Source organism: Ictalurus furcatus, chromosome 8 (assembly GCF_023375685.1).
Source record: "Ictalurus furcatus strain D&B chromosome 8, Billie_1.0, whole genome shotgun sequence".
NCBI classification, from domain to species: Eukaryota; Metazoa; Chordata; class Actinopteri; order Siluriformes; family Ictaluridae; genus Ictalurus; species Ictalurus furcatus.
The window spans coordinates 16,860,760-16,883,207 of NC_071262.1; the positions used below are offsets into that span (position 1 = coordinate 16,860,760).

Consider the following 22,448-nt stretch of genomic DNA (forward strand, 5'->3'; position numbering starts at 1 on the left):
CATCACAAGTTCCTAGTTTCCCTTGCCAGGACACCCCTGCCTGGAAAAATCGTATCAGTGCAATCCTAGATGGTTAACGACAAAAGATCCATCTCCAGGATTTTCTCCTAGCCAGTATCCATTATATTATTAGAGATAAAGAAGGTCCGTTGGAGGACAATCAGTCTCACTTTACATTCAACCAAATCAAGTAAGATTGGCTAAATTGAATGAGGACGAGCATTTAAACGACTCAGCCAGAGAGTCTGTAGTGACCTTAATGACATTAATAACCCCCCCTTTTTTTATTACGGACCAAATTTCATTATGCACTAAATGGTAGTGCAGTGTGCATGTACGTTATGTCTTTCCTTGTCTTGAATTGTTCTTGTGCGCAGAGTTGATTTGATTCTACTTCTTTAGTATGCTATATATAGCCTATTGCAGCCGTTGCACACAAACCAAGGATATTGACACACAAATATTAAAGTAGATTAACTTTTTCTATGTTTTAATACTTTTTATATTGGCTAGCACGTTTGCCTCGCACCTCCAGTGTTCTGGGTTTGAATTCTGCCTCAGCCCGCTGTGTGTGGAGTTTGCATGTTCTCCCTGTGCTTAGGGGATTTCCTCCAAGTAGTCCAATTTCCTCCCCAGTCCAAAGACATGCACTGTATGCTGATTGGCATTTCCAAATTGTTCATGGTGTGTGAGTGTGTGTGCATTTGTGCCCTGCAATGGGTTGGCACCCAGTCCAGGGTGTCCAAGGGCCTTGTGCCCCGAGTTGCCTGAGATACGCTCCAGGCTCCCCTGGGGTTCTGGGTAAGATAAGAGGTGCAGAAAATGGTCTAATGGACATATTCATCATTGTGCAAGATCATACTTATGCAGTATTTTGCCCACCCAACACTCATTTTACCCAGACCTTTAGAACTAGTTGTAGGTGTAGTTTAATTGTAATCTGTTTTGGCACTCAAATGTTTAGGAAAATGGTCCAAACTCCCAACTTAATAGATAAGAAAATCCAGCTCTCAAACTGGTTTGATATAGCTTAACTATCACAAAAAAAATTATTAATGATTACAAAATGATTTGTACAATGATAATGAGTACAAATGAATTGCACTGCTGTTATTATGGTCCTCCTCAGGTTCTTGCACAAGCCACTTTCACTAAACAGTATTGATAATCCATTTGTTATGTACAGTTGCACAGAATAGTTACACTACAGCTGCTTTTTTCATCCTGCTGTGTATATGAGTATGTGAATGTGTATGTTTACTGAGTTTGATGTTATGTGATGGGACCAAACACAAAGAAAATATCCTAATACATTTTAATTTATATGGTGAATGAAGTGATTCCTGATTAGGTAGTCTATATATTGTATTATTATCATTATTATTATTGTTGTTGTTGTTGTTACATATATCAATTAGTCTGAGTGTTTTGTTTACAGTATGATATCAGTCTAAGTGTATGCATATTGCTGCTGTAGCGCCGCAGAGCTATTTTTCGACTGGTCACGCCCACGTGGGCGTGGTTATACTTTTAGAACAGGGCGTGATTGGCTAAAAGGACAAGCACACGTGCGGAGCGCAAGTATCGCGGCCTGCCCCCTCGCGCTTTTTAATCTGGAGCTCAGGCGTAACGCAATTCAGGCTCACCTCGACGCGCAAAACAACACCCAAGAGAGTTGAGCGGGACTGCAAGCAGAACCATGAGAACTTACTCAACCTTCTCACTTTCTTTACCACTTTTTGCCGCTTGCTTTGTTTTTGTTTCTTTCTCTGCGGTGAGAGGTAAGTGCTTTTCCCCCGTTTGGAATTATTAGAGAGAATGTGAGAGGTGTAGTAGAAGTGTAGTGTGTGAACAGGCTAGAAACACAATGCAGCTTGGTGTGAGGAGCCGATGTGTATGTTGAGAAAAATCCGCTTTAAACAGTGTGTCAAAACATTAAGTGTGTTTGGGAGGCAGTCACCACGTGGAAGCATGAATTTATCAACAAATTGTTTTGGGCCAACATATCTTTACAATACGTGTATCATTTGTGTATTTCATTGCACACATTCAAAGAAATATTTTAAGATGTACAGGCACTTTACTGAAATATTAATAACCTAAGCTGAACAAACTGTCATTTTATTAGGAATACTATCAATCAGCTATTAATAACCAATCAGTCCTGTCCCTGGAAAATGGTGCTTCATGTATTTGTCTGCACTATGTACTTATAAGAAAGGATTCTACCTTTTTAAGGATTACAGAACTCCAGTATCTGTACATGTATAGTAGCTGACTCTCAGGGATAAAAGTATCTTCTGTTGTGTGAGCTCATACAAGGACATAGTGTTCCTGACCCAGGGCTTTGCATGTGTGCGAACGTTCTAAGTAGTCTTCAAAGGTTTAGACTAAGGAATCTACTGTCCTGATTTTTATTGGGATTGAAATGACCTGAAGGCATGGAGGACCATCACAAGCTCTTTGGGCTGATGTGTAGCAGACGTGTTTGTTTGTGTAGGTTCTTTTACATCCAGTTTTGGGCTGACCAGATTCAGATAGTGATACAGTTTAGTTTTTGTAAATTATGGTAGAAATGATTGAATATGATTTAAAGCAGATGCAGATTTCTTTTAAAATAATGTTTTCTCACTTCCTGTTAGGATTACCTTGTAATGTTTGTGTAAGTTTTTTTGTTTTCCATATTCATCAGCGTTGACTGAGGTCATGCATTTGGAAGGCATTTGTGTTTTGTGTGGAAGTGCCATTATGCCTGAGGCCATGGCTTGGTTTTGGATTTGTAGGTGTGGCACAGAGACCAAAACACTGAGTCATTTCCAATGGCGGTGGTCATCAAAACATGTAGTGGAGCTCAACAAAGCCTGGACACTTCCTACCACTAATGACCAGTGCAGCAGTGCTTGTGTGTACTTTGTGTCCTTCCTACTTGCGTGGGCTGACTCGCCCTCCAGATTTGGAGTTGTTGGCAAGTGCTGGCTCTTACAGCTTCATCTGTGTCATGACTTAGACAGATGTCTTCACGGTGGATGCTTTGGATATGCACTTAGAGTTTTCTTTATTTCTTTAGCAATATTTCCCCCCCCCCCAGTTGTGTTGCATTTAGCAGATGCCCTTATCCAGAGCAGCTTGGATTTATCTCATTTATACAACTGAGCAATTGAGGGTTAAGCAGTTGCTCAAGGTCCCATTGCTGGCAGCTTGGCAGTGCTGGGATTTGAACTCATAAACTTCCAAACAGAAGTCCAATGTCTTAAGCCGTGAGCTATCACTCTTCACACATGTGGTGAGAGAAGTGCTACTATCCTCCATGCTGCTGTGCTGTGTTTTCCTGTCTTGTTCACATAGTTGAAGGAGGTGAAACAAACAGAAACCTCTCCAGTCAGTGAAGACAGTGAAGTCTAAATATAGACTTAGTGACCATACAGTCTTTCGCGCCTCTCTTTTGCAGCAATTTCAAAACTATTGCATGGCCTTTGCCATCTGGCAAAGGGGTCTTGTCCTCAGGGGATGACCTCATTTGTTCTGATGAATTGACTTCCAACACTAAGTCCAATCAGCATTTTCTTCCTTTCTGATTAATTTTCTATAGTGTCTAATCAGTGTTCCCTTTTTAGCTTCAGCAACATGGCATTTCTCTTTTGAGCCCCCTCTGTCTATGTCTCTTGTCCCACTTTCCAATCTGCTGTACTGAATTTTTAAATGATTATTCCCATGTTCCAGATGCCTCACAAACTTTGACAGTGTTCTTATTTTGATCCAGTACTAACGTGCGTCTTCTGTTATTTTGGCCTAGATAAGGTGGTATATGAACTGCTTATATGCTGCATTAAGAAGAGTTGGTATCTCTGTCAATTTCAGGGGCTGTTTGTTGTTTGTCAGAACAGATAAATATGCTGTTCAGAAGTTGTAGCTGAAGATGTAGTTCTACAGCCTTTCTCTATTATTTCCGTGCTTTGTTCACTTGTTTCTACATACACGCATCAGGCTTCTAGTGTGTTGGATGTGGGCCATTATGGGACGTGTTGTGGCACTGAATCTTAAAGCCAGCTTCCATGTGCTCCGGTGCTTTAAGCTGCTCTGTGAGGTAATGGGCGATCGAGCTCGGGCAGTAGGCTGTGGCATTTCAGGACGTTGTCTATATATGCAACTAAGCTACTGTACTGTTCAGCACACAGTTCTTTCAACACCAAAGCTGATCATAATAATTCAACAGAATTCTTAGTTCCCAGTGTACTGATATAGGCATAAAGACAAATTAAAATTTTAACAAACCCTTCAAGCCAAATGTAGTGTCTTGAACTGTTTGTGCTAATAAAACTCTTTGATTTCTGGTTATTGCTCTTAACGTCTAATGTGAAAACAATTCTAGAAGCAACTCAAGGGTTGAGGATGGAAACAAGGTCACCAGTCACCACTCAACCATCTTAAGGGTCCTTGAAGGCTGAGCAGTTGTTTGGGCCAGACACCCCCCTCCCCTTTCCCCACAAATTATTCCAGTGTAACTTGTTGCTTCACTACAGACTTCACTGTAGCATGCCTTCCTATTTCCTGTCTCTACTCTTGGCATGTTGGCAGTGTGTTTGGAAGGGCGTCCTCTTTCATTCTCGATGTGTATAATGTTTATACTGCGCCCCACAATTTGTTTTTGTTTTCTACCTGTTCTAATGTGACGGTGGAAGGTTTTCTCTTGGGTAAAGAATGCGTGATGCCCTCAGCTGGAAAGAATGCTACTGAAGGCTACTTTGTAATTCTGAATTCCAATGAAACAGCATTTTAGACATGTTCTGCATTGTAGTAGGACAGCAGTCCATGGATAATCTAAGGCAAAGAACTATACAAATTCTGTCAGGTGTGCTAGGATTACCTATCAATTCTTACTCACAGGCAGTATAAATATCTGGAAAAATACAAAAAGGGATCTTTTACAGAGCCATAATATTAAGTAGCTCTTTGTTTACTTTGAATTGTTCCTTGTATTTTTCGTGGCTTTTCCATCTGGAGTAGTGATATTATGAGTCATATAGCGTGAGAGGGTTTGATACCATAATGGTTCCTCAGCACAGTAAGAACATATTACTCATCATCTGGGCTTGTGTCGCTGATCTCCACCACAACCCGTTTTGTCCCATTCTGTATCCAAGAAAGAAATGAACACACCTGTTGTATTCATGCGTGCAAGCTTGCCTTTACATGTATCCCATAGCAAAAGTGTCTTACCATGGGTTGTGGTAAAACACATGGTGAAGGGGAATTCAGGTGAAAAGGGAACTATCCAGAATTTCCCTCTCTTGACTGATCAGTCCAGATGATAACATGCTGACCAAATGTTCCATCTGATCAAACCAATTTTCCAGCCGATACCTTTGCTGTAATGCACTGCTGGTGCCTGTAGCTTTAAATGACTTTAAATCCTATGAGGAACATGAATGAATGGGGAGAAAGACATGCTCAATTAAGTTAATATGTAGAATTACTAATTAAAGTGTTTATGTAACACTTGTCATTATTAAGCTGCTTCTTTTATCTCAGATGTCTGTTATTTTCTCAGACCTTGAACATGTCCACTAGTTTTCTGTGTTGTGAACTGTAAAAGCATTAATTATCAATGCAGGGAAGGAATTAATGAATGAATGCCCTATGTACATGAAATGTGTTGAGCCTAAAGCAAGTTAAACAGTTTCACGGTTTTAAGTAAAGGAGGAATCGCATTTAGCCGATCAGTTTTAAACCAGCGTTGCACACTTCCTCTTGTGCTTCCAGCAACAATTCTGTGAAGACTATTGTTTTTAAGTATCAGAGAGTCTGTATTGAGAGTCAGAGGAGGTTTTCATGCCTATCCTATATGATTTTTTTTGTGATTATATTACAAAATAAGTTTGAAGTCATTCCTCAGAAGAATTAGTGTTTTGTCCATAGAGTCAGGGGGAACGCATCCCTGACTTGTGGGTGTTGCAATGCATTTAATGACTCAGAGAAATAAGCAAAACATTTGATTAATGATGGCTATGTCCAAGGTCATATCATCCTTCCAGAGTGAATAACCTCCAAAGAATGCTGTGAGCCTGCAATGCAATGAAAAATTAGTCAACTGTTAACAGCAGCTGTAATTAAGCCTCAAATTATTTACAGATTATGACAATTTAGCATGGATGTTACCTTGAATAGAACTGTGTTTAAAATGCTGGTATTTTGGGAGTCTGCCAAGGGAGGACAGGAAGTTCTTCACAGATGTTTCAGATTCATGGTGGATTTGTGGGAATGTAGGTTCTGCATTAAGGTGTCTAAATATACCCACCCATCCTTGACTGAAAAGATAAAACCTTTTAGAGTCAGAGTGTCTGTGGATCTGCTTTCACTTCAATATCAAACACACACACACACACACACACACACACACACACACACACACTTTTGGATTTTCTCAAAGCATAAGATATTCAAGGAATATAAAATGAAACTTATTTTCTGGTGGAGAAAACACATTTTGTTTGTCTCTAATAAACATGCCTACACTTTGACTAACCAGCTGACCAATGGCCACAATACTGTGGTCTTTGTGGAAGCATCTAGCACTCGGGTCAGCACTCCGCACTCATGGCAACATATGCATCAGGCTTGTTCCAAACATTGGAGTGTATTGTGATGACTAGTGTTGATTTTACTTCTCTTTTCCCGGTAAACAGAAAGTGCTCAGCCCTGGATTAGTGTTAATTACGACGTAAACGGTTGCTCACCACCACCGCGCGTGCGTGCGTGCATGTGTGCGTGCGTGTGCGTGCGTGTGTGTGCGTGTGTGTGTCCAGATGTCACTGTGGCTGAAATCTGGAATAGGTGGAAAATTAGATTTTGGCCAAAAATTTAGTTTTATGCCAGTAATGTAGTTTAAGCAAACATTAATATATTTTACCAAAATTATATGGAAATGATCACTGAATTAATTCACTGCATTAATCATGAATTATTTCCTCACAGATATTAGTTCTAACAGAAAGCAGTTGTTTAAAGAGACTGAGTGACCGTGAGTGACTTTTACATCGGGTGATGAGACTGATGTGGATGTTGCTGATAATTAAAATACTAACTAATTTTCCATTGTTAACTTGGAGTTCTTTAAAATTTGTTGTTTTTTCATTAATATTTTAAGTTAAAAATGTAGTGGTAGGCAGGGCTTCTTTCAGTGGAATTAGTATGAAATCCTTAAATGTGATTTTGGTGTTAAGGTGTTCATTTAAAATGCTAGAACTTAACCTTATTCCATATGCTGTAGTGGTTGAGATCAGTGACTGTGCATATGTGTGGACAACATGGCAATTTCACTCCCATTGTGAATTTTTGAAGCCTTTTGGGGTCTAAATGGAAGTAGAGACTTGAAGCCAGTGAATGTTCAGTAGATATAGCTGATAATCGCTGAAGCCGTCCATCAACTAATCAGCCATCCATAGTACTTAGCCTAGAGCTTATCCCAGGGAACTCAGGACACCCTGGACAGGGTGACAACCCATCACAGGGCACAATTGCACATAATTTGGAAATGTCATTTAGGCTATGACACATGTCCTTGGACTTGGGGAGGAAACTGGAGTACCCGGAGGAAACCCCCGAAGCACAGGGAGAATATGCAGCCATGCACACAGGACAGAGGCAGGGTTTGAACCCGCAACCCTGTAGGTGCAAGGCAAACATGCTAACCACTAACCCACCGTGCCTCCTATAAAACACATCTATTATAAGGAATAATTTGAGGGTGATTATCATTGATAATGTGATTATCAAGGTCAACTGAATTTGACCTTTAAAACAAAAGACCACTATTCCTGTAAATAATTTGTGGAGCTGTAACTTAAAATGAAAGTTATGCTCTCCATTCAGTAACATGGATTGGTTGGATTAAAAGTTGGACAGCAGCCAGCCACTAGAGGACACATTTTTGCTTTACTTTTGAATCCCTGACATGACGCATACTAATATATACAGTCATTGGTTGAGATACATAAAGAGAAACATTTAAGTTCAGAAAAATCTGTATTTTTCAGAACTACGTGTAGTAGAAACTATTAACATGTTTTTTTTCAAAATTACCACCTGAAGGGTTTTCCCAGGTCACTACGCGCTCACATCACACATCACCGCAGTCATGTACTGAAAATATTCACCTGGGGAACATAAGTAAACTGAACCGAAAATCTTTTATTTCCTCTTTCACAGGTGATTCCTGTAAGGTGAATGTGTGTCAGAATGGCGGGACGTGTGTGACTGCAGCAGGGAAAGATTCCTTTATCTGTATCTGCTCAGACGGCTTTACGGGAGAAACCTGCAATGAGACAGAGCCTGGTAATGCATTTAACAGTCACATACTGTGAAATCATGGTAGATGTAGATCAGCAGACTGGTGTGTTCACTTTATCAGATTATCTGTTCTTCCACATGTTTTGACCTTCGTTCACAGGGCCTTGTCATCCTAACCCATGCAAAAATGATGGTATCTGTGAGCCGCAGAGAGGAGATGTCTTCGGGGGGTATTTGTGCAAGTGTCCGAAAGGCTTTGATGGCACCCAGTGTGAAAACAGTAAGAATTCTTTTCCAGCCTAAACATCTTTATAGACCATAAGGAAAACCATAACATAGTAATGCAGTCTGACATTCAGTGCTGATAACAAGAAGCATAGTGGGTTTGATGCAAACAGCACAGCCTTCTTATCAGTATAAACGAATATTTGTAGAATAACAAGGACCTAGAATCAGATGCAGCTGTTCCTGTCCTGAGATTTTGACTGATTACAGTGAGATACTGAGGCCTGTGTTTGACCCAGTGGGCCTCAGGATATTCCGGTGGTAGATGGCAAATCCTCAGCTGTAGCAGTACAGTAGTATTTCCCTGTCCTCACTTTAAGTAACTGTTGGTTTTTATTGCTGGTGTAGGGGCAGGACAGAGGCAAACCAAGCTGCTACCATCAGCAAAAATAATCGCAGTCTCATTGACTTCAAGAGAGGAAAGAATGTCTTGTGATGTAATGACCAATTCTCAAGTTTATAGCTGCTGCAACTAAGTGACAACAGGAAGTAACTTGTTTACCTGCCATGTTTTTATTCCTTATTTATTGTATGTATTTGCTTAAATTATTTCATGTTTTGGATAAAGATTATCCCTGAGAAGAAACCATGTGGGCAGAAATGCTCTCTTAATTTAAAGTCTTATTTGCATTTATATTTACAAGTCAAGATTTATTAAGTTAACAGCATAAGCTTGCTAAAATCTCCAGCACTGATGATAGAGCAATGACCTTCCATGTCAATTTGTTTCCAGTTTCCATCTGGTTGTGTCAATTATAATGATTTGATTGAGCTTCGTTATGTGTGTGGGTGTATAAACAACAAGCCTCATCCTTAGACTGTAGTTACCGTCTGTAGTTGAAGATCAAGAAGGCTGTGGATTTTCATGGTGAATATTTAGAAGTAACTGAAGAAGCATCTGTTGTGTTTGTCTTCAGATAAGACAAGAATGAAGAGTTCTTTGGCAGAAAACAAAGCATAGTTTTAAGCTGATTCCTAATTGGTGGATCAGGTTCAGCCATGAAGAAACATGCCAGATCCTTATTTATTAACGATATTCATATGACTTGATTTACCATAAATGTTATCTGCATTAAACTCCAATTTATATTAAAGCCCCAATTGAGCCATTAAATGCATAGCATTTATGGGACATTTTAATTGGTATTATTATTATTATTATTATTATAATTATTATTATTATTCTCCTTCTTCTTCTTACACATATTGTTAATAATACAGATAATGGGAAGGATAATTAAATGGGAAATGTTATGCTTAATGTGGGGTAAATTTGTGTCGAACATAATAAAGCAATGTTAAAGTCCCAAATCAATTTTTAAGTTTTTTGGCTTTAATAGTATTATGTTAGCCTTAAGGTTATCTACAGGTGCATCTCAAAATATTTTAATATTGTGGAAAAGTTAATTTCCCATTATTTAAGTCAGAAAGTGAAACTTTCATATTTTTTTTTAGATTTATTACACATAAAGTGAAATATTTCACCCCTTTTTTGTTTTGTTTTTTTGTGTTTTTTTTTTTTTTTTAAATGGTAATACTTGTATAGCACTTTTTTTCCAAAGCACTTTACACTGTGTCTCATTTACCCATTCACACACACACACTCGCACACCAGTGGTAGCAGAGCTGCCATGCAAGGTGCTAACTTGCTATCGGGAGCAACTTGGGGTTCATTGTCTTGCCCAAGAACACTTCATCATGTGGAGTCATGTGGGCCAGGAATTGAACTGCCAACCCTACAATTAGTGGACAACCCGCTCTACCACCTGAGCCACAGCTGCCCTGTAAATCTTGATTATGGCTTACAGCTCATGGAAATCAGTTCTCAGCCCCCCCCCCCCCCCATTTCATGGGTGATCAGATCATAGAACAATACCATAAATGCCTGATGGTCAACTGGAATTTGGAGTGACCAAGTCCTTTGATATTGAGTCACTGAGCTGGGGCAATTTACCCATACTGCATTATTTACTGTTTATAAAATTTGTACACAGTTATGTTAAGCTCAGTTTTGGTAGCACGTATTTCTGAAGAATAAAAGCTAATGTGTGCCTGAGTGCACACACAAAACCTCTCTGTACTTTAAATACAAACTTATTCCCAGCACAAAGCCAACACACATGTCTGTGACACACACACACACACACACATCCACACTGTAAAAACACACACGGTTGTCCAGCCAACAGGGAAAGGCCTACTGCGTATCACACCCACGCCATCACACACTCGCCTTGTTGCTGGGGTAAAATGGAGTTGGAGGCGGAAGAGTGAATTAAGTCAACTCTGACACTGTCACAGTCTTTCCTCTTGGCTGATGGGAACGTTATATTGCTGGTGTGAAATTACCCTGAAAGCTCAGTGAGAGACCATGAAATCTGTGTCAAAAGCTTTTATATGGTGAAGTATTAGCCATATTAACTCGCCTAAAATAGGATGGAACCTGTTGTAGAGTGTCGGCATTAGTACAGTTTTGGAAGCAGTTTGTGTTCATGTAAGTAAGTGTGGAGGAATAGTGGAAATGATGTATTTCTTTTTTTGGAGTGCAAATAGAAATCTATAATTTGGCATCTATGAGTTCTTTACCAGGACGTTTATGTGGCTGCGTGACTGGACTCCATGGCGGAGCTAATCTTGTGTTCTGCTGCTCCGGCTCTGTTTGAGAAACTTGGTCTTTGCGATTCTCTTGGAATGTTTATTTTGTCTTTGCTCTGTCTTTCCTGTTTCTCTCTGTGCCTCTTCTTCTCTTCTGTTTCACAAAATGCCCTGCCAAGATCTTTAGAGCCAAAGCAGCAGCCAGCCTTAAATTTTTATAGGTGAGAAGGAAGTTCTGTGTGATGATTTACGACACATCTGATTTTGGTCGGTTGCCAGGTTTAGAAATGGAGCGCTGCAGCAACAGCATTCAAAGCTTTATTGCAGATGTGCGTCATTCTGTTAACCTATTGTTCCTAGCTTTTCCCCAAGGGGGCACCTTTTACTATAGACAACCAGACTGTGCTTTAGTCACATCTCGTGTGTGTGTGTGTGTGTGTGTTTGTGTGTGTGTGTCACATACACCTCTTCTTTTGTCACCAGTAAGTAAATGCCTGTTCAGCTGGACTGTTCCCTCAGACGTTGCTCTTCCCCGTTACGTGCAGAAGCATGCTTGCCTCGTCTCCTATCGATTGGGGTCAAAGTGCATTATGAGCTCAGGATCAGCTTTCATTTTATGCATTATGTATCGTCCAACATTTCCTATTGATGTTCACTCCAATGACTTCACACACCAGTGTGTTAAATTCCCTGCTTCAGTGAAGCAGCTGTTCTGTATCTGCAAAGTGAGCTTTAGGTTTGAGCTGTAAGGATGTATGTGTTCTATCACTTTATTTCTATGATGGTGAAAGTACTAGTTCCTGTTTTGCAAAACCCATGTAAGGAGTGTCATGCTGGATAAACAGCACAGTCTCTCAAGTGGCTGAATTTCCGAGCCACAACTGCTTAGATAAACTTAAACATACTGCAATATTATCTAACAAGCAATAAAACTTGTAACAAACGGGAACCTGAGTCAGCAGGAAGGGAAGTGCTGAGTCTCCTTATTTGTAACCATCCAAGAAGCGTGATCCAAATCCATAGCTGGGGTCAAAACGCAGGTAGTCAAATTCAGCAGCGATAAATTCATAATCCAAAAACAGAGGTCAAAACCAGATGAGCGAGAAAGCAGGAAAATTAGAGGTCATTGAAAACTTGTAAAACTTGAACATAGAAATGACTACAATCCAAGATTTTTTTTTTTTTTTTTTTTTTTTTTTTTTTTCTCCTTATTGCAATATTGTTCATTTTAATGAACTATTAAAGAAATACAATGCGTGTTTTTAAAATCTTGTAACCATGGTGCTGAGGAACAGAAGTGTTGTGTGTGTGTGTGTGTTGCATCTCTGTGCGTGCAATGATCTGAGTTTTGTTATATAGGTAGGACATGAAAGTTTGGTTTCATTTCATGTTCTCTGTGGATTATTGGCACCTTTTTAGAAACTGTAACTGTTTCAGTTTTGACCTCAGAGTTTGAGTGGCTTTCAGCTTGTGCTGTCTTGGCTCTTGACTGGTCAAACACTCCATCTGTGCGCTTGGTCACATAATCCTTCGATTTCCTTTTCATCATTGTGGGCTTTTGCTGGATTGACAGTAGAGCGATAAGGCTGTTAATAGTGCATGTTTTTTACTGTAGCTGGTTGTGTTGCATGAATTATGGTGAGATGTACTGCTTTTGTGTAAAATTATCCCTAAATACTCTGTCATGTAGCCAGGAAATAATTTCAAGGGAATGAGGAAATTTTCTAAATAGTCACATGTTATCTGGATAATTAAAATGGAAAGTTAGATGCTCATGTGTTTTGGGTGGATCCAGACAGTAGTAGAAGATGTGGTGGTATTCAAAAAGTGTCATTTAATTATTTTAAAACATCATTCTACCATCAGTGAAAATCTTGCCATATATTTCCATTCCGCTTATCCTGCATAGAATTGCGGTGGAGCCTGGAACCTATCCCAGGGAACTTTTGCACCCTGTCCAGAGTGTGCCCCATCCATCTCAGGGCACAATCGCACACACATTCACACACGCATTTACACACTATGGACAATTTGGAAATGCCAGTCAGCCTACAACGCATGTTTTTGGACCGTGGTAGGTAACCGGAGTGCCTGGTGTACCTCGACGCATTGGGAGAAAATGCAAAGTCTGCACACACCGGGAGAGGCAGGATTTGAACCCCTAACCCCAGAGGTGTGGGGCAAATGTGCTAACCACTAAGCCACCGCCACATTCACAACATTTATGAATGTTCCCCAAATGACTAAAATGCTAGTAATATTCTTCTTTTATTCCTCCTGTGGTACTTCATGGACTGTCCCCTCAATATCCCTCAGAGCTCAGAGAACAATGTTGCTCTATGAAGTTGGTTTTCTGTCCAGTTTAGTCTTAATTTTCCCAGTTCCACAGTGGGACGACTGGAGTCTTGAGTTTATAGCACTGTGTGTAAGTTTGAGATGCCACAGTGGTTTGAATTTCCATAATTTCACTTCATAATCGGTACAAAAGCTCATTATCTTGATGTATGATCACTCCAGATCTGATCCTCCGAGCATTTCAGAGGACCAAGTACATAATTTGAACAGAAAATCTAACTATATTGATTAGATTTTTTTTTCTTTTAAACCATTTTGCAAGTCTAAATGGATTTTACAGTCTCTGGAATGGATCACGCGTGTTACTGATGACAAGAGTGCCATCTGTAGCTCAGCTGGAGAACAGCACCTAATGAAATGTCAAGAATGTTAATGAATATTGAATATTCTGTCAATATCAGTGTTGATGCTATCATGAGACGTGTGTGTGTGTGTGTGTGTGTGATCTCCTCTTCACAGATGTGAATGACTGTGCTGCTCAGCCATGCCAAAATGGGGGTTCATGTCTAGATCTTGATGGAGATTTCTACTGTAAATGCCCATCCCCTTATGTTGGGAAACACTGCCACCTGCGTGAGTGGACTTCCGCACTGCTTTATTTGATATGTTCCATTAGGACACTTGCAGTGAAGTTTGTTATTAGGGTTAGATCAAGAATTTTGTTGTTTTCCTGTTTCCAAATATTCTTCAATATTGTGGTAATTTTGAAATAAAAATGTATAGCTTCTCATCTCCAGTTTCTGATGACCTCATCATCCATCCATGTGACTGTATGTGACTGCATGTCTCCCCATGAGTGTGACCCTCACACTGTTAGTCCATCTGTCTGCTTCACTGTCTGTCTCCTATGTGTGTGAACAGGTTGTTAATGTGTCATTTTGTTTTGCAGGCTGTATCTCTCTGTTGGGGTTGGAGGGTGGTGGCATTGCGGAGTCTCAGATCACCGCCTCCTCTGTGTATTATGGCATTTTGGGATTACAGCGCTGGGGGCCTGAGCTGGCCCGTCTCAACAACAAAGGCCTGGTGAATGCATGGACCTCGGCGACACATGACAGGAACCCTTTGATTGAGGTGCAGAATTCTGGCTTTTAAAATGAGACTTGGATATGTAAACAGGACCCTGGGCCTTATTTATCATTTATTCTTAAGGTGTGTTTAAATGTTTTCATAGACCAAATGAACTAAAGTCCAACCAGATTTACAAAAGATTTGGTAACACAAATTTTCTTCATATTTGTATGTTGTTAAATACCAATCGCCTGTAAATTACCAAGTGCATTACTGCACACCTGATTTACATTTAGTGATTTCCACAGAACTCCATAAAAGGCAAAGCTCAGTGTTAAAAATGTCAGAATTACCCCTTGCTGCGAAGCCAAAAGTCCAGGGTTTTTTTAATCTTTTGTTTAAAAAAATGCACAAAAATACTCTGCTCTCATGGATATCAAACAATTGCAAACAATATATAGGTTTATCAAAATAAAAAAAATCTTTGTTAAATATAGGTGTGCAACAATTATTGGCACCCTTATTAATTCATATGAGAGAAATATATTTGAAGTATATTCTCATTGAAATGTAAAAAATGTTTGTACACCTGGGTGACTAGGAACAGGAAATTATTCAACCATAACTTTCTGTTTCACAGGGGTATAAATGAGGTAACACAGGCCAAATTCCCTTATTCATTCATAACAGTGGGTAAGATCAAGGAATAGAGCTGTGATGTGCAGCAAAAGGTTGTTGAGCTTCACAAAATGGGAAGTGGCTATAAGGAAATAACACAAGCATTGAAAATGACCCTTTCTACCATCAGGGCAATAATTAAGAAGTTCCAGTCTACTGGAAATGTAATGAATGAACCTGGAATTGGACGTGTGTCTATATTGTCTCAGCACACTGTGAAGAGGATGGTTTGAGTGGCCAAAAAAAATCTGCAATTTGCAATCTGTGATCCTTTGAGAAGTTTCATCTAGGGGTCAGAAAGTACCCAAATCTGCAATCCGAAGTTGCCTGCATAACCACAAATTGTTTGGAAGGGTTTCAAGAAAAAAGGCTCTACTCTCATCCAAAACAAACTCGAGCGTCTTCAGTTTATCAGACACTACTGGAACTTCAAATGGGATCGTGTTCTATGGTCAGATGAAACCAAGATGGAACACCAGAGGTGGTTTTGGTGCACACAGAGTGGTAGCCATATGGAAAAGTACCTCATGCCCACTGTTAAATATGGTGGTGGCTCTTTAATGTTTTGAGACTGTCTTTCTGAAAGAGGACCTGGAAATTTTTATTAGGATACATGGCATCATGGATTCTATCAAATATCAACAGATATTAAATGAAAACCTGACTCCCTCTGCCAGAAGGATTATAATGGGCCATGGTTGGATCTTCCAGCAGGACAATGATCCAAAACATACATCAAAATCAACACAAAAATGGTTTACTGATCACAAAATCAAGGTCCTGCCATGGCCATCCCGGTGCCCTGATTTGAAACCCATAGAAAGCCTGTGGGGTGAATTGAAGAGGAGAGTCCACCAGCATGGACTTTTTTGATTAGAAGAATCTGGAGAAATTCTGTATGGAGGAATGGTCTCTGATCTCTTGCCATGTATTCTCCAACCTCATCAGGCATTATAGGAGAAGAAAATTTGCTACCTCCCTTTGCCAAGGTAGCAGCAAGTTTTGAATAACAGGGTGCCAATAATTGTTAAACATAAGTGTGCAACAAAGAGATGTATTTATTTATTCATTTATTTATTTATCTTTGGATAAGTTTTTTTTTTTTTTTTTTTTTTTTTTTTTTGCAATTGTTTATCCATGAGAGAAGAGTATATTTGTGAATTTTTATATTTGTTTATTTATTTATTTTTGCAATCAAAAGGTTAAACGATGAAGACTATTTTTCACAGCTGCCTTTGCTCATATTTACCAAGGGTGCCAATATAAGTGGAGAGTGCTGTAACTCTGACTCCTTTTATAGTTTAGTTTGTCCTAAGTGAATGGCTAGACTTATGTTTGTGTAACTGGAAAAAAATAAGCTCATTAAACTTGTCAACATAAACTATATAGAAATTTACACTAACTCTGTCAAGTAGAAGATTTATAGCCTGTCAGTCAAGGCTTACACAAACTGTGGAGCTCACAAAGTATACGAACATTTCTCTGAACTAATTGGGTTGTCAGTAATAGTATATTTATGTACATGTCCCTGTTAAATGACTTTTGAATAAATAAATTCATATCCAGCTTGGTAAATGAGGCCCTTTGGGTTTACCTGACTTTACAATGAATGACTGTTATCCTTGGTTGTGTGTTTGTGTAGCTCAACATGCAGAGGTTGATGCGTTTCACTGGTATCATCACTCAGGGTGCCAGTCGTGTTGGCACTGCGGAGTTCATCAAACAGTTTAAGGTGGCTTACAGTTCAGATGGACACACGTACAGTATGTACAGAGGCAATGGTCAGAAGAAGGACGTGGTGAGCTAAACATTCACCCACAGTTCTCTAGTCCGTGATGTGCTCTGAAGATCAACTACATATGCATATCTCTAACCCGAATCTGTTTTCTCCTGGCAGATTTTTGTGGGGAATGTGGACAATGACAGCACAAAAACCAATCTATTCGAACCACCCATAATCGCTCAGTACATCCGCATTTTGCCCATCGTGTGCCGCAAAGCCTGCACGCTGAGAATGGAGCTAGTGGGCTGCGAACTCAGCGGTATACTAAAACAATACACTCTATCCATGCATTGTATGCGGTAAACATTACAAATGCACAGTTCCCCAAAGAAAATGTTAGGAAGTTGTTTAAATCATAGGGAATGTGATTTAAAAAAAAAAAAAAAAAAAAAAAAAAAATATTTTTTTTAAATCCACTTCCAAAACAAAATTATACGACGTGAAATCCAAACTGACATGAAACTCTTCCTCATTTGCCATCATGACAGTGTGATTAAAGTTAAGAGGTTCTTTGGCCTGAGGAGCCAGTTCAAAAGCAGAGACTTTGCCCAGCCTGGGACTCTAGCCAGCTAATATTTCTATGAGCACAAAAATTGTCAGGCATTACATTTATTTAGAGAACATGGCTGAAATATTGGAACAAACCTAACCTCTGGGTATAATAAATCGCATCTTATGACGTGAGGCACATTCCATTATGGTTATTCAGAGCTGCTCATTTATTGCTAATGTCTGGTCACAAACACTACATAATCATTATGGTTATTACTGTTATAGGACACCAGTACATTTATATACGTTTAGCAGTTTTGTCTCGTTATGTGCTTATTTGCATGCATCACACAAGAATACTTGCTCTCGCATGCATGCAATTCATACACACCCCAACACCCATATGGCTAACGCTGCAAATCTGTATAAAGGCTTGAAACACTTCCGGAGCTGTTGTCCTTCTGATCTGTCCTCGCAAGGCTGATATGCTTCACATTGTGGTGTGTGGGGTTGTTTATTTTATTTTATTTATTTTTTTATTTTAAATCTCATCCTCCCTGTATCTCTTACTTTATCCTAACTGCTCATTTGGAATTAAAAAACATTGTGCAATGTGTGCACCTCACTTTGGAATAGAGTAAACTGATTGTGGCCAATCGAAATGAAATTCCTATCTGATAGAATGACTAGGTAATTATATTAGTAATCCATTAAATAGAAGAATAATAGTCATGTAATCCTTTGTATCTGATTTACTTTCACTATTGGAATTTGTATGTGCTTTCACAACGTTCACCTTTTCAAGCTGTCCAGTATGAACATAGTTAAAATAATTGTGCAGTTGAAATGGCATCAAACTAAAATTTTGAAGGAGCTGCAGGGTGCAAACTGACCTCAGTAAATTCGGCACATCATTGGAATTTCACAGACATTCAACAGAAATATGGAACATGGGATGTAGATTGGACTCGCATGGTCGTAGTTGTTATGGTAACATTGACAACCGTATTCCCTGCATCCACATAACGTTTGATCAGATTAATTATAACATTCATACAAACAGAGATTTTATACAGACTACCCAGTTTAGGATACGTAGACAGTATATTCACTGTCTGCAATCAGAATGAATTCATTCAGATTGATAAATCTTTACATGTAAACATGGCAAATCTATTTTAATGTCATAGGTTGCTCAGAGCCACTGGGTTTCAAGTCACGGCTGATTGGAGACGCTCAGCTCTCGAGCTCCAGCTCATTCCGCACGTGGGGCATTGAGGCCTTCACCTGGCATCCACACTATGCCCGCCTGGACAAGCAGGGCAAGACCAACGCCTGGACTGCAGCCACCAACAGCAGATCGGAGTGGCTACAGGTGAACGTGGCACTTTGTACATACATAACTAAAAATACCACCAACCACTTGAGATGTTTTCAGTGGAGAAAATGTGACAGAGTATGGATGGATGGATGAATATAGATACAACTCAATAGCTTGAAGTATGTCCCAGTTTTCATATGGAACAAATGACATTATTTTATCATTATCATAGAGCCACATTAAGGCCAGAAACATATTCCATGGAAGTATCCAAGCATAAATGCTTTACACTGATTTCACTTACCGTAGTGTTGTTAACTGTCAAAATACAATTCATAATGCAACGCATGTGTTGCAGCAATAGCCGCTGTAGCACAAGAAAGGTGGGTTCTCACACATGAGACCTGACGAAGAAACTCATCACAGTTCACAGCCATCGTCCAGCAATATTAAGTGTTGATCCTCATTTAACCTGTAAAATGTGAGAGATGCAGGCCTAATTTCTGGTTTACTGACACTGTGTATTTAGTGCCCCCTTGAGTACAGAGGCTTATAACTGCCATGTTATCATAACATTCACATTACACTCACACAAGCTCAAGTCATTTGTCTTTTGTGTGACTTCCCTTGTTGTTGTTTATTGTGGTCTTTTTCATTTTACTGTGGATTTTTCACTTTTACTGCATCATAACTAATTAATATGGAACCGAGAATTTTAATTAATTAATTTCACACAAGTTCATAAAAATTTAATTGTTGCCTGTTGGTTTGTTGCTTCCAAGTTCGTAAGTAGGGTAAAAACACAAGTTGAACAGCAGGATGTACACCAGGATTGTGCTTGCAATAGTATTTACCTACAGACCCCAAATATAATTCTGGCCATAAGAAGCAAATATGCACCTTCACTGACTGTATACTTTAAACTTATTATTATTATTATTATTATTATTATTATAGGCTTAATCAGTATTGTTATGTGGTGTTCTTTTTTATTTATTTTTTTTAAATAGTGCATTGTTAAATATTTATCTGTGTAGCTGTCCTGTTAAACTGTTTTGTAATTTCATTAGGTGGACTTGCTCTCCCCTAAGCGGATCACAGGAATCATCACTCAGGGAGCTAAAGACTTTGGAAACGTGCAGTTTGTTTCAGCCTACAAAGTGGCTTACAGTGACAACGGCCGTAACTGGACTGTGGTAAAGGATGACAAAAAAAACACTGACAAGGTCAGACACTCATCTGTTACACATGAGGCCATTTCATTTTCAAGATTTTGTGCTTTTCTGTGGCTGTTGGAAAATTATTAATGATTATAAGCATAAGTGCTGTTTTTCCATGCATGTGAAAATGCGTACGGAGGAATAAGACAAATGTGACCCGTTATGTTTGATGCCTAGGCCATTTGGCTCTGTTCTGAATAACCACCTGTTCTGTAGAAACTAAGAAAGCCAGTGGTCAGATGCATGCACACAGCCTTTTCAAGCAAAGTTACTAGGTTTCTTTTCCTTTGCATTTAATTTTTCTTCATTCTACCTGCAGATCTTCCCTGGCAACAGCGATAACAATGTGCACAAAAAGAACGTGTTTGACCCGCCTTTCTACGCCCGATTTGTCCGTGTGCTCCCGTGGGAGTGGCATGAGAGCATCACGCTGCGAATGGAGTTGCTGGGCTGTGAGGATTAAATCACCCCCTCCCTGCTCTCTCCTTTCAATCCCTCCATCCCTCCTTCCTGAGCCACTTAATGCACTGCCTCACTACCAGCACCAGAGGGCGCTAAGACCACAAGAAGAAATCTAACCCTAATGACAACAACAGGGACTTGAGCTTACCAGCACTTCAGGGATGTCCTGCTTATAAAGACAAACCATGCCATGTAAGTTCTGTTCAACTCACTAAGCAGTAAATTGTTGTTTTTTTGTTGTTTTTTTTTTGGCATGACCAATACAACTGATGGTGTAAACTGAAATCCCAAAAAGATCCATTAATACATTTTGTGGTATAAAATTTTGCAGAAACTAAATGTTCATGTTCCTTTATCTAGGCTGATGTATAGACAGTGGCCCATGTTGAAGAAGATTGAAGATATATTTGATTAAATGCGTTATTGTACAGAATAAATGGGTCACATATTAAATAGTCTCAGCAGTGTGTGTCAGTTATTTAGTTATAAATTGCCAGTTGTAGTTCTTTAATTTTGTAAGTGTTCAAGTTTGTGAGTAGCCCATAGCAAGATTTTTTTTTTTTTTTTAAATGACTGTAAAATGTGTTGTGTTTAATGACTCACGTGTGTGGGTTGTTTTTTGTTGTTGTTGTGGGTTTTTTTTTTTTTTTTTTTTAAAAGGAAGCTTTATTCCTTGAAATTTTCTAACAAAAACATTTTTTTCAAAGTATTATTACATTAATATTGTAAAATATCATTTGAAAAAAGTAAGGTGTAATCAATTGATCAGTATTATTGTACCTTAATGCTTTGGCCCAACACTGCCATGGATCTTTCTCAGGTAGAGTTGAATCAATTGCAATGTGCTACTGATTTAAAACTAAATAAATAGCTTATTTCAGAGTGATTTTATCACCTCTGAATATTATAATCGCATAATACCAAAGTGATTGAATTTTTCATGTTAATTCCATGAAATGGAATGCGTGTCCTCTTGCTGCTTTGAATGTTCTTATACATTCAGTCTGATAAATTACATGTATCTAATATATTCAGTCATGCATCAGTAATATTTGAATTTGTAGTGGCTCAGCAGCAAAACTGAAGCTTCTTATTAAAATCAGACCCCAGTAAAGGGGTGGAAATCTAATTTTGCAATGACTTCTACAGTTTGCACTGAAGTGCTGCCCTCCCCAATCTACATAATATTCTCATGGTGTTGTGATGTGACCCTCCCCAACAACCCCTATGAATTATAAATTATGGGTTTGTGCAATATGATGCAAGCATTAATATTAATGGGAAATGCCAAGAAAATTATTATTATTATTTTAGATGAGGATTTGGACATACTAGTAGGTGATGAAAAATAATGAACAATATTAGGACAATTAAAATGGTTGTGTATTTAGGAAGTTGGAAGTATTTTTTAAAAAAATCCAGAGTATTTCATCAATGTTAGTGTAAGCTTTTATCAGTGGTTTTCTACTTCACAATGAAAACTTTAACCCAATTCAGTATGTTCTTTTTTTTCTGTCTTATTTTTTGTAACCTATTGAGTAACATGCTAAGATTTGATTAAATTCTTCAGTGTATCTTAACGTATTTCATGTTCTTAATAACTAAAAAAAAAAAGGAATAAAAAGCTAAAATAGATAATGCTATTCGTTGAGTCCTCAATTTCCATACATTGACCTTGGCACGTAATTGACTAGGCTGAATTGGTCCCATGTTGTGAATGTCATTTTTCCATTCTTTTTTTTTTTCTTTTTCCCTCCCCCTCAAGTCACTGTCTGTGCTCTATAACTGCCTTAGCTTGTTATAGAGAAGCCTGAACCAAACAGGATATAAAGATCTCTCTGTCTGGCATGGTTTCCAAAAGACCCAGTGTTCTATTGTCTGTCATGTTGATTAACTAGGTGCAGTATATAGAAGCCTTGTTCCAAGGTTGAAGCAGGAAGAATGGGGCACCAAAGAATGGCAG

General features: G+C 38.9%; 1 protein-coding gene across 1 annotated transcript; it reads left to right on the top strand.

The window, feature by feature from the left end:
• The first annotated feature begins 1,654 nt into the window (after positions 1-1,654).
• Positions 1,655-22,128, top strand: mfge8b (milk fat globule EGF and factor V/VIII domain containing b). The gene is made up of 10 exons (XM_053631111.1): positions 1,655-1,781; positions 8,206-8,331; positions 8,447-8,566; positions 13,981-14,094; positions 14,411-14,592; positions 16,850-17,005; positions 17,105-17,249; positions 18,673-18,857; positions 19,874-20,029; positions 20,343-22,128. The coding sequence occupies exons 1-10, from the start codon at positions 1,700-1,702 to the stop codon at positions 20,484-20,486; spliced, it is 1,410 nt and encodes a 469-aa protein (XP_053487086.1). The 5' UTR covers positions 1,655-1,699; the 3' UTR covers positions 20,487-22,128.
• The last annotated feature ends 320 nt before the right edge of the window (positions 22,129-22,448 follow it).